We start from the raw sequence: 17,315 nt of genomic DNA, 5'->3' as shown, positions 1-17,315 counted from the left end.
ACGGAAGCGACGCGGCCGGAAGAGCCGTCGCGAAATATATTTCACAGAGACTTATCTCGCGGAAAGAGAGAGAGAGAGAGTGTGTTTCTCTCGCGCTATCGGTGAACTTTTTAACTCTATTTATTTCGCGCCGCGACGCGAAGATTCATTCGGTTGTTATTATTTATTACCACCGTGTCGCGGGCGACGGCGAGCTTTTCCAAGAGGGTTGGCGAGCAATAATCGCCAACAATAAACGCGAATCGCACTTGATTATTATGATTGTCCGACTCCTTTCTGTAGCACCCTCAAATAACTTCGTTTCTCGTTAGTAGCCAGGCTCCCCTTATGCCGGTGGAAAGCGGAGGGAGAATTCGGCACGAGAGGCGAAGACGAGAGAGAAGGAGGGGGTGAGTTAGATTGGAGAAAGACGGGAGGGATGACAGCAGCGGGAGAAAGGGAGAAAGAGAGAGAGAACGATGCGTTTCCGCTTGCGAGTCCGAAGGTCGGAGGGTTGAATGACAGCGGTGCAATTTGAAAAATTACAGGAGCCGCATACGCTTACGTACGTTAACCCTCGTACCCCCCTTGGATATTTCGTGCCCCGTGGGCAAATATTCCGCTTGCCTTTTCGCGATGTTTCGGGACGTCTCTCTCTCTCTCTCTCTCTCTCTTTCTGCTCGATATCTGCTCCTCCGAAGAAAAGAATTTTTTTTTTTATCGAATATTTGAATATTCGTCCAACAAATTTTTATTTTATATATATTTCGTGTATTTTTTTACGGCTTCTCATTTCTCCAATATAATCCGGGTTTGTCCCATTTCCTCGACGCACAAACGATACTCTCGTATCGCTTTAAGTCGCGATATCACCCCTTCCGGTAATCAGTATCCAACGCAACTAACAATAAGTAGCGTAACACGCGCAACTACTTAGAGGAGAGGACACGTGCAGCCGGCAAGTGGCGCTTCCTCGCTCTCTTGGAAGGCCTCGATCGTAATCTTTCTGTCTCAGATATACGTGCGTTCGGTACGTGTTTGTCGGAAATTCTCGATTACGACACGGGGTGGAGGAGGCGGGGGGGCCAGTTTATTACGGACACGTGGGAGGACTTGGCGCGCACGTAACACCGTAGGTAATACGTGTACCCGAAGGTACCGTGGCGATGTTCGGTGGTAACGCCATAAGATAGGGTCTCATTATTGTCGGTACAGTGTTCCTAAATTGCCGCCCCGAGCCGAGAGAGCGGTAGACGACCCGGGAGCGGCAGCGCCCGGGTTTTCGTACGACTAACTAACGGTGGACCAATTAACTTTCAATTAGAGAATGGAGATAGCTCTTATCGCGTCCGCGGTTAGCGGGGAACCGGGCGGCTTTTATGGGGCCCTTCTTTACCCGACGGCCGACGTTTATGTCCGCACTGATACATTGTCCCGGAAAAGGGTTAGATACGGATCGTTATATACGTATAGAAGGCGATATTATCCGATTGAAGGAGCAGGCGATTAACCAGCGAGTTAATGCGACTGAGAGTACTATTATGTGCGCGCCAAGTTTGCGCGAAAGATCCGATAACGCGTAATAATATCGATAGTTCGATAATCCAAGGCAATGACTTCCCGATTCAACATGTATGCACTTAATGTGTCTATTGTTTTTGTTTCCGGGATAATTATAAGTAACTCGGACCGTCAAAACAAATTGGACGAATACAACATTTAATTTTTCATTTAGATAAAAAAGCGCGTATAATGTGTATATATGTGTTTATGCAATATATACACTAGCCATCGAAAAGACGCACAACCAGTAGCACAGAGGACATCCATATGTATGATTATGAGAACGGAGTTATCACCGCGAGGCGCTCTCTCGGTAGAAACGAGCCCGCAGCCAAGTTCATATTTGTGCATTACGCTCACGTGCAACGATACAATAAGGAATCCTTCGTATCGGGGATGCATGCTAAGTATATACACGCAGCGCGCTCGAGCTCGTCGTATCTAGTAATGCCGATGCGTCGTGCTAGGCTTCGATCGTCTCGTACCAAGCTAGATTCTCGTCACCTAGGACTCTAGAAATGCGAACAACAACCGCCTACATTTTTCGCAGATAAACTTCTCTTAGAAAAAAATGTACAAATTTAGTTCCTCAAAGAGATTTTTCTCTAAGTGTATCTCTTATGCGTAATTAAAATTGCTTTAATCTTAGGATATTAATGGGGGTGAAAAACTCTCCGGAGATGGCTTAAAATTTCTATATTTTTGGGTTTAATTTATATTTTTATTTGTTTTCTAGTTCTTTCTTGTATATAATTTATATAAAATTAGTTATAGAATATATATTCTACATATATTCAAATAGGTTTTCTTTTAAATCAGACGAATAATTTTCCGTGAAAAATGATTATTGCAAAAAGTATTTACCATTATCTCATTTAGTATATTGAGTATTTCTCTGGTATCTGATTATTTCGAATATTACCCGAATACGCGCATTTATTGATTTTGATACAATTAAACAATCACGAGTATTGAGAAACTGCATGAAATAATTTCTAATTGTAAGTTAGATCAAATTTTAGGCTAACTGATTCTGCTTGTTTCCACGTAAAAATATATTAGATAGAATTAGATAATTATAAGAACCAATTATATATTAAACTTTATATATATATGTACATCTACACAGGATGTTCTGCCTATAATTTGCGCTCATTAATTAAAAAGCACCATCATTCAACGAAAAATATATAATGACATATTAAAATATATATGCAATTATCAATGATTTCAAAGACCAGAATATTCGCGTATTGCCTGAAATTTTAATATCCGGATTTCCCGGATCTTATTCAAAATAACTGGATAATATTCACAAATTTGAGTAACGGACATACAATAATCTGAATACTCGGGTATAGAGATATAGTCCGGTTTATATCGACAGCACTACTTTCTCTACGAAATGTTATCAATCCGATCTTCGGAAGAAAATCTATTTGAAGCGATGCTAGGGCTAATTCCTAGGCATGGAATAGCTTGTAGGACTGATTCACGTTAAGATTACACGTACATGGGAGACCGTATCTGCGATCAATAGATGCAGCAAACTACAGAGATTGTCCTTAAAGTTTGCTCGCGTAATTAACTGCTCGGGCACACCGTCTCCATCATTAATATTAGCGTTCTCTCGTAAGTTACTTTAGTCTCAAATCTCTTCGAAAATTTCAACCAAGTGTTAATCGCTCCCTTTCGTTGCAAAAATTAGATTAGAGGACAGTGAAAAAAATTAAAGACTCATAAATTTAAAGCCGACAACTTTTCCGTCCAAATTGCTACATCGCGAACATCGATCAGAAGCTGGGAAAATTCTTGACTTCCATAAGTACGAAAGGCTTGTCCGACACTCTCGATAATGCCGACATCATGGCGAATAACTCGCTGGCTTAGTTATATCTACTTTTAAAGTTACTTTTAGTCAACATGCACACACACACACACACACACATATTTAAAAAATAATTTGTCACTGCGAACATACCTGCTGTTATAATAACGACGTAAAAATAATACCATATTAACAATCACGGTCTCGACTGGGAAAAGTACAGAAATGAAAATCGCACGAAGAATCTTGTTGGAGCATAGTTGAAGAAGAACAAGGTTGCATCGTATCGTGTCGCATAGCACGAAGAGAGGAAAAAATAGAGAAAGAGAGAGCAACGTTGACTTGGAACAGAATGAAACACCACGACGACGACGACGAAGCCGAAGACGAGAACAACGACGACGACGACGAGGACGACGAGGACGACGACGACACCGACGACGACGACGACGACGACGACGACGTTGTCGACGAAATAAGACAGGATGGTGGGCGGACGCGCATCTCGCCAGGAAGCCAGTATCCAGCAGTATCGTTCGTCGAGCAGGGCGTTTCGTGGGCGGGATAACTCCGCCTGTTATTCGGCGCACGCTCCCGTTATTCACGTACTCTCCCGACTCTCTTCGTTCCTCCGCGTTCTCTCTGTGCGCCGGCGACGTCTCGTGGACGGTACAGTCCCATCTAGTTGCTCGCACGGTCACGAACGGGCCGGGACGGTGGTCGTTCGAAGCTCTCGTCGCGCTTCGCCGTCACCCTCTTCGATCACGCACCCACACCCCTTCTCCTAGTGGTAGCTCTGACAGATCGCGGCGCCGAAGGCGATGACGAGGAGGATGACCGTTTCGGTACACGGGTGCCGGTTCGAGTGCCGGTTTGTGCATCGCGGGTGAACAAAAGTGCGGTGAACGCCGCCGATTGCTTAGATAGAGAAGGACCGATTTTTTAAATAAGTGTAAAGAGATAAGTGACACTGTCCGAAGAAAATGTTGCCGTATCAGGTGGCCATGGATTACGGGGGTTTTCAACGACAAAGCCCGGTCGGGGTCGGTGTCGGTGTCGGTGTCGGCGGACCCCATCAGGGGGCCGCTGGGGCGCTCAACATCAACCCCGCGTTCACGCACTCCTGGTTCGTACCGGCGGACCTCTGTGTCCCGTACAAACAGAGTCAGGGTCCTCTCCTCGAGCCAGGGCATGTTGTTTCTCTTATACTTATTTCTCTAATTACGCTTAATAGTAGTTATCGTTAACTACGTCGCTGCATCTTGGACGGCGATCGACCCGGCGATCGATCCAGCACGAAAATTCTTGCTTTGAGATTAAACTAAATTCAGAGGATCCAGCGATCGATCGTTTTCAATTAGTTGATCGATCGTCAAGGATTCTTCCAGTCTTTTCTTTTTTTTTTTTGGTGGGGGGAATAGCGATTTCACATTAACGCGATATCTTATTTTTTAAATTGTAGTTTAATCTTCAAATCACACACCTAGATTTCCAAAAATAAGTTGCACCGTTCGAAAGATGAGATTCGTGTATATCGAGGATCCATATCTTTCTTAAATTTCAGAGTCTCGTCTAACGAAACCGAAGGATGTCTAGGTGTGTGTTTCATTTCATGAAAGATAATTTGAAATATTTTTACGCGGCGGGATTTAATTTTACGACTAGTCCCGAGAACGCGCGCACTCCCGAGAGCGTTTAAGAGATATACTTCTTAATCCCGATGCATCATGTATTATTTATGTCTCTCTTGACGTAATCATGTCCCATTCGACAAATTACGCAGGTACGACGAGGAGCGGTTGACATCGAGAATTTCCGCGGCCCTTCGAAATCGGATGAAAGGGCCGCCCGTAGTACAGGGTACGGTCCCAAGAGAGCTCTGTCACAGTGAGTGGATAATGGGAATGGTGATGGGTGGCGGTAGGTAGGTAGGTAGGTATAAGGCGCGAGGGTGGTAAACCAATGGGGGTAGACGAGTACGTCACGCCGCGGCCGTAAACCCGATGCGATATCGGAGGAACGCTGACGGGGCAACCGGGGGAGCCGTCAAATGTTACCTTTGGCTTGTCGCCCTTATCCACCCTTCTTCAATATACCTCTATTTTGATTTTCCGACATCGCGCCGGTAACGAACCAATCGCCCTGATGCGATTCGACGATCATCTTAATCGTGTGCATTGCCGCGGCGCGAAATAACCCTCTCTCCCTTCGTATTTTTTTACATTTGGCAAAATATGATTTATTAAAATAATAAATTAAGATGACTCTGATATACGAACTAATACGAGCTAAGTAAATTGTTTTTAAATTCCTCTTTAATTATTTTGCAAAATAATTAAAGAGGAATTTAAAAATAATTTTATTCCATCTGATATCTACTCCTGGCTCTTATTAGCCTTTTCATACCTGAGTTTATATTTGTATAATTTATTATTACGTGAGCGTATTTTTTGGTACTTTTGCCAATTCATCGAGCGTATTTGATCAATAGGGGTGGGTCACGAAATTCCATTTGATAATTTTATTTAACGACGAGTACCGTGCGGATAAAATCTTGTAAACATCTTTGCTTTAATCGACGATGTGGTATCGCAGGCAATTAATTATTCAGATTGGAAAATCTAACTAACGCGTGACAGCGTCAAAAAGTCACAATTAACTTTGACTCGGAGATCAGTGACCCGCGGATTCATATCTGACTTTGGCGACGAGACCGTGTCGCGCCACGAGCTCACGTTCCCGGAAGTTAAAACACCAGCGCATCCGGATGCGAGCCACGGACGTGAGGCCTTTCGAAACCCCTTGCTTTCTCTGTTAGCCGACTACTTAATTTTTCAGTGGATGTCCACGCCTCTGTCAATCCGATCTTTTCATAATATTATATATGCATTATTTTTAGAGTTATGCTTTTTCTTCTTTCTTTTACATATAATATTTTTATAATTTTATTATATAATTCTTATAAAGATATATATATGTATATTATCAGAAGTCTCTTAACAAAGAAATTTATAATATATAATTAGTATATTACATATATACATATATAATATATATTATTATTATGATTTTTTTTAAATCTTTGGTAATATTTTATATATTTTTGTATATATTTTGTTCTGATTGACAACATCACTTTGCATTATAACATTATTTTTGAAGTTTTCGATTATGATGGAAACAAGATTCTTTTTTTTACATATAAGCTTTTTATAATTTTATTATGATTTTTAAAGTATCGCATTATTAGATTGATGGAATTGTTTCTTTTACAAAAAATTAATAATATTAATATATTATTTATATCTAAAATATATATATATAGAGTTTTCCTAAATTTTGATGATGTCTAAAACATTTGTTAAGAACTATTATATTCTTTTCGATTTCTCCGATTCTTTCGATCGTAATGGTACTCGCGAAGAGCGATCCCTTCGGTGAACCTTATATTAGAGAGGCGCAACGCAGAGACGAAAAGGCAAACCGCACTTCGCGCTGTAAACCAGACTTGATATTGAGGGAGAGTTTGAGGTCGCGTCCAAAATGTTAAGGAAAGAAGAAACAGCTCTTACAAGTGCATTTACCGAAAGTTCTCAGGCTCGACCTCCGCTCCTCCGCATCGGGAAGCTCATCACGTAGACTTTAAGCCCTCCCTTATCTGCGCGTCATCAGGAGCCAACTTCCCTCCGTCTCTCTATCTACTCGCTGTCTCTGCTTCTCTCTTTCCCTCAATTTCTCTCTCTTTCTCTTTCCTCTCGCTGTCGCGACTCTTTCTCCATTCTTTTCATTTTTTTACCCTCTCTTTCTTTCCCTTCCGCCCTCCCTTCCTCCCCTGCCGTTTTATTGTAGATGTATATGCATGCATGTATGCATGCGTCGTGATTTACGTCCACGGATGCAGTGGGATGCTTTATAGTGCTCCCGGCGTTATCCTTGCTTTTTTTCCTTTTGTTTCATCCGCTTCCATTCAGATCCCGCCCTGTTCTGTGGAAAGCATTGCCTCACTCGTGTCGTCTCGCGTCGTGTCTATCGCATCACAATAAATATTAAAACAAAAAGGATACACGCGATAACTTTATATATAATGTCATAAATGTTAATAAATTAATCTCGTTAAAAAAATAATAATTATAACAATAGACGCGCGCGCAAAATTCCAAAAATTGTGATACAACCGTGAAAATCGCGTTCAAACGCAATTTTTTTTCAATTTGATGCGCCGAAGCATACCCTAAACCTCATTCTACGCGTTAATTGCGCAACACGCCGCAAATTTGCACACGCGACATTATCTCCTTCGCACTCGCTTATAAAACTCGGCATGATTCAGGCGTTGCATCATGAATGAAATCGCGGACTATGGTCCACTAGAAGCGAGGGATGTATCGTGAATTATTCATGGCATCGAATAAAAACATAAGCGGCGAAAGACAAGCGACTCATCGCAACATACTTTTTCAGCGGCTTTTGCGAAAGAGAGTTTGCCAAATCGCGTCGATTCTATCGTCATCGCCGATGATTACGCGCCGATTTCTTCTTCGTGGAACCTGCCTGTACATCGAATGAATTTGAAAGTTCGCTAAAGATAAAGCTATCGAGATAGTCCCCCGCCCTTACCTCCTCGTCGTCCAGGACCAGAGGTTTACGACGCCGGTCTTTCTCGAAATCTAATCGGCGGTGCGCGTAAAACTTATTCCTCGCTCCTCGTTATCGGAACGGTCAGCGGAAATGACATTTTTCGCCGAAACGCTACAAAAGCCCGGGCATCCGATAGCCACCCTCCCGGGGGCCGCGAAAGAAAATTATGTCGAAACTGGAGCCGTAACATTAGGAGCATTGTATTGTTGCGCGAGGCTACGGCTCTCCGGGGAGTAGGTTGGAAGGTTGGTCCGTTGGTCCTTCTCGTTCTCTCTGACTCTCTCTCTCTCTCACGTTCTCCTCTTCTTCATGCACGTACACGAGGAGGAAACTGCGAGCACACAGACGCGCCGGAAATACAGACGGAACGGGACATACCCTCAGGTGGTGCTTGGGACCGGCAAATGAATCGTTTAATTGAATTAGTCGATGAGCCCGCGTTACGACGCGCATTATAATTTCTACGGTTGCGCCAATATCAGTTCTCACTTCCCGCTTCCTGAGAAATCATATATTCAGGAAGAGTTGGAGATGGGAAACTTTCCTGTACATATAATATACAGGATTACGTAGTTTTGCAATTTTCTCGCAACGCTAAAGAAAAACGTTTTGTGCAAAGTGACAATCCTCGTCGAAGATAAATATTCAATCTTTTGGAAAAACAATTTTTCTGACTTTATATCGTGAGACAAAATCGTGACATGAAGAAATCTGAAAGATATTAGAAGTTATCTTGATTAATTACAAGACATAATAAATATTTTACATCTTCATACATTTTCATACATTTTAGGTGACTTGTTTGGCAAAAATTCATTGTCATTTATTAGAATCATATATTATACAGATTGAGAGAAATTTTTTTCGAAAAGTTTTATTTATATTAAAAAAATAAATCGTAAAAAAATCCTGAGCGATTTGCCGCGTATGTATCGAGAGTTCGCGTCACGAATTCCATCATAGCGTAGGGAAACGATGTTATCCTCACGGTAATCTGGCCGATTATTACGCGCAGCTGCCATTTCTCTCGTAGAGAGTGGTGGCGACTCGACGATTCGAATCCGCGAAGAAGAGAACGAAGAAGAAACGGAGGGTTGCGGATATCCGAGGGGGCGAGAGCTCGTCATAGCTCTCTGCTGAATTATTGATGGGCAGCACTTAAGAGGAGGCGAAAGAGAGAGGACGCGACGTTAGCTCGGGCGCGTTTGGTGGATCCTTCCTCGAGGATCGCCAAGGATATCCCCGACGATGGTTGCGCGCGTCCGGGAGGGACCACCACCATCTATGGTCCCGCGGGACTTTCGGGACTCGCGCGAGGCCGCCCAATTCCAACCAATTTGACCGAAAGTTGGGCGTAATTTTATTTTCACACGTCTGCAGACGCTTTACCGCGCGAGCCCAAAGTGTACGAACGGACGAGGGCGGCCCGTGTGCTTAGGCTTAGCTTTTCCAAGTTCCGTTCCTCCTCGGGGGATAGATTCGACACGGTCAAAGGAAGCGCCGCCACCCCTCGTTCTTGTATTCCTTATCTTTGCCAATTGTCGGCGAAGACGTTCGGCTTTTAATCGTCCCATCGATTTTGGTTCATCGCGGACTTGCAGTGTACTTTTATTATACAGAAAAATTTATTTAATTTCTCAATCAGTATATATATTGTATTAACTTTATAAATGTGCGTTTGATGCAGTGGAGGAAAGTCCGTGTTCGAATGTAAAGTGTACGTAGACTATCACTCGAGAACACGGCTACAAAAGGGAAGAATCTGTCATTATCCCTTTGGGACGAAAACTAAAGTCTGCCTGTAAACGAAACTTTACCGAGGGTAGGAGGATCGAGTGTCGCGCGGAATGCCTGTGAAATGCCAAAACAAGATTCTGACACAGTGGCAGCTTATACATCGGGGGGATGTTCTCTCTCTCTTTCTCTCTTCTCCCTTTTCTTCCGTTTTTACGACTTCCGATCCCTGTTCGCAGTCGAGAATGGTCATAATGGGTTACCATCGTGTTGGCACATCTCGCGCGAGGGAGGAACAAACTCAAGTAGGGAAAGGTATACCGGTGTTTTACAGTCGTTAAGCGCAATAGCGAACGAATAAAAATCCCATCGCGTTTCGAATTATTTCGGCTCCGGTCCAGGACAGACACTTCCGTTCCTCCGATCCCCATCGAAGAACGACGGAAGTTAGTTAATGGGCTAAACTCTTAACTCTGATGCCTTCCTGGGGACAGATTTCGCGCGCGGTTGCCCGTTTTTCGGTTTACCGCTCTCGAATAAAAAAAGAGTTAATTGCGACTCGTTACTCGAGATGAGAGAGACAAAGGGTTTGAATCTCGCATTCGTGGAACACACATGAATAACATTGAAAAAAAAAATCGAATTATTGTAGTTTACATTGCGAGCTTTACTAAAAAATTCATAATTAAAAAAAATATTGCTATCACAATTTAATAAGATCTTTACCTGGTACATCCTGGGAAGGAACGATCATTCGCGCGCGGCGCATAAGCTGAGGGCGATTCGTCGCTCCAAAGGTTAATGACCACAAAAGCGGTACCACTAGAAAGTGCACATATATAGATTTCGCGCAAACGCCGTTTCATTGGTCGACGGTTTACATAGTTTTAAATGTAAAACCGGTACCGAGAGAGGTCGGGGGTCCACCCGGGGCGTGGTTACGTTACGTCGATGTTCTCTACATTCGCCGGCTTGTCAGTAAACACGGGCTTCATAGCGCTTTTGAATAATGTATGCCGTTTAAGCGGTGGCACACTATACGACACGCACTATCTCGCCACGCCTCTCCACCTTTATACACCTATTTGCGCGACCGCATAATTTCAGCTTCGCCGTATGTACGCTGTCGCGCACATTTGCGCGAAATAACTCCCACCCCTACAAAGATGTACTTTGCCATTAAGGGAGCGCGAAGATCCCTTAAAAGGAACGCGACTCACGCAGGAAGTGTGGAACGAATTTACGGGCCGATCGCCGTCTTATTTCTCTTCTATGACCGACTTATCACGACCGAATCCATATGCGTCCGGGATATTATATCGAACCGTTAACGCTTTAACCGATAGTTCCGAGTAAAAAAGAATCGCTCAGCTTATACTGCTATTTTAATTGAGGATAAAGCATTTTTTTTGCGCATTCGGAATTATTTTTCTGGGGACTACTCTGTAGCAAACTTGCCCCATCCACATGTAATAGCGATTTATACACTGAGAGAATTTTCTCTTAGAATTTACCCTGAAAATCATGGTAATCGTGAGACAATATGGTATACGGAAAGAATTTTATGAGAATTTCTTTCTTAAAATATAAAACATGTTTACTATGCAGTTTAGTAAAATAAATCAAACATGTTTTATATTTTATTGTGATGGATATTATTATTTTTATTGTGATAAATATTAATCAAAGAAATTCTCATAAAATTCGTTTCATAGCATATTGTCCCACGATTATCATGATTTTCAGGGTAAATTCTAAGAGAAAATTCTCTCTGTGTACTTGTAATCTCCGTCGAAGAAATATGCATTGTTTCGCCGCTGTAACCGCTGTCCGTGTGTGTTTGAATTTACAGCATCTTGGAGTTGCGCAAGGAGAAGAGCCGGGACGCGGCGAGGTCGCGACGGGGTAAAGAGAACTTTGAGTTCTACGAGCTCGCGAAAATGCTTCCTCTACCGGCGGCCATTACCTCCCAGCTGGATAAAGCCTCCATAATAAGACTAACGATCTCGTATCTCAAACTCCGCGATTTCTCCAGTCACGGCGATCCACCGTGGTCCCGCGACGGTCCACAGCCCAACAAATCTGTCAAAGGTAAGATAAAATACGAGTCGCGCATCCACTTATTTATCATGACAAGAAAATCATGGATCCTGATCTCTGTCTTAAAGAGTGCAGCCGAATCTACGTAAAAAAAAAATCTCTTTTTACCACCTCCAATTTAGCTCAATGATGGTTGAATGAAAGCTTTTGATTAGTATATTAATCCTTAGAAGTATTATATTGAAAATTATTATAAAATTACTACAAAAATAACGTTCGAGCTTTTCACAAAAATGTGCTTATTCAAGCACATTTCAATACATTCTAATTTAAAAGTTTTATTTTTTTTTTCCCGGTTTGATTTGCTGTAATTTTAAATGTCGTCATATATTGCTAATGACTATTTCTTTGGAACGCTTGCTTGCCTCAACATAATATTTTTTTAGAATTAATCTACTAGTCTTAAACTTTCATTTAACAACAAGCCAATTGCTTAGCTCAATTAAAGGTGGTGAAAAAAGGGGAGGAATTTGGTTGCACTCTTTGAATTTGCGAATTATTCTTATTCTCTGGCATACGTATTTAATTAACGAATATAAGATTATCTTATCCACTGATTCTTATTTCTGTCATTCTATATATTTAAACGCGATATAGAGCATCGCAATTTCTCGGGCGGAACATTTTGTTTTAATTTATTACGATAGACATGTAATCCGGGCAGTCGGCTCGATGAAGATATATCTGCCGATGATGTCTCTTGATGGATCAGCGTTTAACCTCGGAAAGGGGGAGTCATCCAGACTGTTAATAGGGGGGATCAGGACCCATATTCCGTGAACCTAACTTTCTCTCCAGGGATAAGAATAAGAGAGGAAGTCAGCCGCGTTATAATTCCTTTACGCTCGCGTCGTCTGCAGTGGAGTAGACTAATATTGCGACGGACACGCGCGAAATGTATCGTGCCCCACAATATTTTACCGTGCAAGCGATACATATTTGATACTTTTCGATACATTTTTTTTGTATATTTGTATATAATAATTTAATATTTTACAAAGTTAAAAAGATATACATTTGTCAGAAGAAAAAAGTAGAAGTAGTATAAAATTAAATATGACAAGAATTTATATACTTGGCGCAATAAACTTTTAATTTTTCTCTAATTATTTTGAACATTTCGGTCCTTTCTTTGGATCGTTCTTAGCATATCGCTTAATATAAAAAATCCACGTGTCTTGAATTTCATCCCTGATATATTTTTAAAGCGAACGAAGATGAGATGAAGAACAAACAGCGAATATCTTGACATCAACAATATACAAAATCGATTAGTAAAAAAAAAGTCTGCACGTCTTGATATGCTGAGGATGATCAAGAGAAGAACCGAGACGTTCAAAATAATTAGACAAAAATTTAGAAACAAGTTTGTTGTGCCTGGTTCTTATTAGCCCTTTTTATATCTATTTTATATTTATATATTACAGCTTTTATTATAAAAATACAAGTAAAAAAATGTAAAAAAAAGCACACCATCGCGTTATAATCGCATCAAAGCCAGCGAATACTCTGTCTCCGATTACGGCATCTTTTTGATAGACACGTGTCTCCTCTATTATCCGACAGAATCGACGCGTGTCCTGTCTCGCGACACTTGTAATTCGATTTATAAGAATGTGCCTCGGGTGAGAGGAATTTTTTGTCGTAATACGCCTATCTCGCGTCTTTATATCGCGTTTTTCGCAACTACAGCTGAAATACTTTCGTAGTAACGCGAAATGAGAACTATATTGGGACACGTTTAGGATTATATCGAACAAAGAATTGGACGGTTGCTTCCTTGAGGAAGCACACGCAGACTCGTCGGCGATAGATCGAGCTTTCAGATATCCTTTATAATTTCAGTGACCATGCAGCCGGCGAGAGAGATTTCTAGAGATACATAGTAATAGAGAATTGTCGGCAATCATCGAGCGATAAGATCGCCGCGGGCCTCTTTCATTTTCGTGCTTCATTTAGCGAAAAGGGAATAGAGCTGCTACCGGCTTACTTTAGCGCACTTTCGCTTCGTCGCTCTCGCAATCTTTTTCTTCATTAATGTAGATGTATCGTGGGTTTATGTATTTCCCGGGCTTTACTATACGGGGTCAAATAGTTTTGTTTTGTTTTTTTTTTTTTTTTTTTTTAAGGAACAGATTTATATTATCGATCGGAGATCGCGAAGAATAAATATAGCCTGCTCGATGAGAGAAAAATCCTTTCCCCACAATGAGAAATCGTAAAGATCGGGAAACCTTACTTGCTCGTCGCCGCCGCATATTTTCGGAGTGCACAAGGGTGCTGGTTGAGTTAATATTTACAGTGTGGGAGGGTCGCGAAAAACGTTAGAGAGAGGTTCCGCACGTACGCGGGTACGTATAAAGGCTTAGGTATAGATACATCTCTCTCTCTCTCGCTCTCTTTCTCTCTCGTCTACCACTATCCGCATGAAAATCTAATCACGACAACCCCTATATGCGCGCAAGGCCTCGCGTTACCAACCGCCAATGTAACTAAACTAACAAAATTGAGTTAGGTGCCGCGCATCGCTGCCGCAACTCCTCGTCAAACTAAATCCAGTGCCACCCCTCTTCTATTCACAGCCGCATGTCAGGGCCAGCGCACTTGGTAGTCGAGGCTTCTCGACTTAACCGAGTAAAATGATTCGAGATTTCGAGAGACGGAGGAGAGATAGACCGCTTGATTCGCGAGGTATTCCGGACTTTATAGAATAATCGATCGACGGGGGTGGCAATTACGTGATATTTGTTCAGAAAGAATCGCGCGTACGGATATTTTTCTAGCCGCCTAAAAGCAAATACGCGCGGTCAAGTTATATTTATCAAAATATTGTGATAAATGGCGGAGTAACGTGCTAAATCCACCTTTTCGACAAAAAGATGGAACCTCGGGCGTTCTTTTTTTTCTACAAGGAAAAGACACACGTGTTGCAAACTAAACAAATTCTAAATCTTTAAGGATCAAGTGCGCGAGGATTCGCGTGCGAAAGGGGCATTATGATTAGGAGAACAAAGGCGTTCGTCAAGACGAAATCCAGTTAGATTAGACCCAGAGTCCGGCCTTATATATATATATATATATATATATACGGTAGGAAATATCGGCATTACCTTGTTGACCGAAAACCCGAACTGCTAGGGTCAGCCCGACGAGTCGAGCCATTCCGTCTCTCATCCCGATGGACTTACGAGATTAAGCGGTTCGCGCGCCAAGTTTGATCGAGTCTTCTAAGTCTTTCATTACGGGGCTGCTGGGGAGCGTAGGATTATTATTACGGTAAGAAGTAGCCTTGTGCGTCTTGTTTGTTAAACGAGGGGAGAAAAGAAGGCGCAAAAGGGGTCGACGGTTCCAACTCGATGGCGCGGCTTCGTACATCCGTGTGAGTCACGTATCGCTGATCAATCGAGGATACCTTTCTCGATAAGCGTATGCCAGTTCGTCGTAACTGTTCAGCATTGCGTTACCTTATACTTCCTTCAAAGATATTTCGGATCTCGACGGTAAATAATACCGAATTCGCGATCCAGATTACACCGTAAAACGCTCTGTTACAAGAAATTTACTTTTTATTTTAAAATGATAAAACAATTGTTCAAGTCTCATATCTGTATTAATATGATAGACGTAGTACGTATTGATGAAATTTTTATTCACAGGTGCTAATCGAGTCAGAGCATCGTCGAATGCAGCAATAGATCATTTCGAAATTCATCAAGGTACCCACATATTACAGGTAAGCTTACTTTCTTGTCTCGCTAAAACAAAACAATGTATATAATGAATTAAATATTCTCGAGACTTTAATACTCTATTTTTAAATTAATATCATTACATCGCGAGCTTTTTGTAAGTTCTATTTTAATCAGAATTATCGGGCAAATATAAATATATATCTGAAAAATGCAGAGAAAAGATATGAGAACCGACGTAGGGATCTTCTAAAATCGACATACTTTTATTTTTTATCAGCAATTAAATATATTGTACTTTATCAGAACTGATATGAGAAACTTGTTCCGCGTAATTAGTTTACTTATCAGAAGATTCCGCATTTCGTACTCGTTTGTATGCTAACTCGGATTGTCGAGAATTATTAAAGTTCGCAAGTTTTTTTTTCTTTGGCGAATTACATAATCTAAATAGTGGTAATAGAGTATCTTTTTTTTTCTCGATAATATTACGTTTTTCTACATATTTCTAATTCTGTTTTTATATATTTTTCCCATAATTTTCATTATGTTTCTATAGTTTTCAATAGATATATCAATTTTATGGATCGATATTTCAAATTTTCGTGCATTTTTAAGCAGAGCTATTTAAAAATAATTTTGAAGCGATATTATCAAAACTCTGATATAATCGAAGAGAGTCACAATAAAACTGTGAAAATAAATTTTTATTTAGGACTTTCAAATCGAGAGCTAGAACAAAAAAAAAGAGAAAATGTCGGTATTGATATCTTTTCTCCATTAAATTTTCTAATCGCAATTATATGAATCTATCGGGCACGAATTTAAATGTATATGTATATACCTGAAGAATACAATTAAGCATATATAAAATATAATTCGGAAACGTAGATTATCGACACTCGGGAGACTTAATAAACGTTCGAAAGGACGTCTTCTCGTATCCAGGAATATTCGATTCGGAGTTCCTAAGTGTCTCGTATTTTCTGTCGCTAGTCCCTGGACGGCTTCGCGATGGCTGTCGCGGCTGATGGCAGATTCCTGTACATATCCGAGACCGTTTCGATATATCTCGGCCTCTCACAGGTAAGCGCGGGTTCGTTGTAGCGAGATATCGATGAAGCCGGATGGAGGAGAGAGAGACAGGAGGGCGCGCGCGGAGTTATAGGGGTACATGGGGAGAAAAGTGATAACGATAACGAGAAAGCGAAAGCGAATAAAAAGCAACGTGCCAGCGTGTACGAATGCAACGTGTACCATCAACCGGAAGGCCAGAGATAGTAGAAAGGTATAAAGGTACCAAGGGGGAGGAAGGGGGAAAGGGAAAAAGTTGACGGAAGAGAAGGAGGTTGAAACGTTGAAGGTAGTAGTGGTGATATCGGGTTGGTGGTGGCGGCGATGGTGGCAAAGGAGGTAGCGAAAGAGGAGAAGGAGAAGGAGGAAAAGTTGATAGCGTTGTAGAGAAGAATAAGGAGGAGAGGTCAAGGGAGGAAAAGAGGAGAAGGTTGTACGAGTTGGCGGCCATACTGGCTGGCACGACGGCGAGCATGACATAGAAGGGGGGTCAGGGGATGGTTGGATGGCGGCGGGTGGAAGAGGTGGTCGCATGCGGCTCACGTAGCCTCTGCACGGCGGCGTGTTCGCCATTCCTAATGCCGCGAGCGAGAGAAGGTAGACGGGGGGAGGAAAGAGAGTAGAGAGAAGCGGCGCGGGGAGTAAAGCGAGCGAGAGCGAGGTGGTACGGGAGGTGACCGGTGTACTAGCTCTCCGGGTTCCTGCGAAGC

General features: G+C 41.9%; 1 protein-coding gene across 15 annotated transcripts in view; it reads left to right on the top strand.

The window, feature by feature from the left end:
• The window catches only part of LOC145932610 (protein trachealess-like), an 83,216-nt gene that overhangs the window by 59,497 nt on the left and 6,404 nt on the right, over positions 1-17,315 (top strand). For 7 of the 15 annotated variants that reach the window (XM_083031681.1, XM_083031680.1, XM_083031679.1 and 4 more), the window contains 3 exons: positions 11,595-11,833; positions 15,499-15,575; positions 16,528-16,617. In XM_083031681.1, the coding sequence (XP_082887807.1) occupies positions 11,595-11,833; positions 15,499-15,575; positions 16,528-16,617 (406 nt within the window). Of the gene's footprint in view, positions 1-4,030; positions 4,560-4,780; positions 5,303-11,594; positions 11,834-15,498; positions 15,576-16,527; positions 16,618-17,315 lie in introns of those variants that run through there. The other 8 variants (XM_083031691.1, XM_083031694.1, XM_083031693.1 and 5 more) reach the window with 4 other exon arrangements.

The sequence above is a fragment of the Prenolepis imparis genome, unplaced genomic scaffold (genome assembly GCF_030444845.1).
Source record: "Prenolepis imparis isolate NDT839.2.m4 unplaced genomic scaffold, iyPreImpa1.0 SCAF_2, whole genome shotgun sequence".
Classification (NCBI taxonomy): Eukaryota; Metazoa; Arthropoda; class Insecta; order Hymenoptera; family Formicidae; genus Prenolepis; species Prenolepis imparis.
This window is presented reverse-complemented; position numbering and strand designations above follow the sequence as displayed.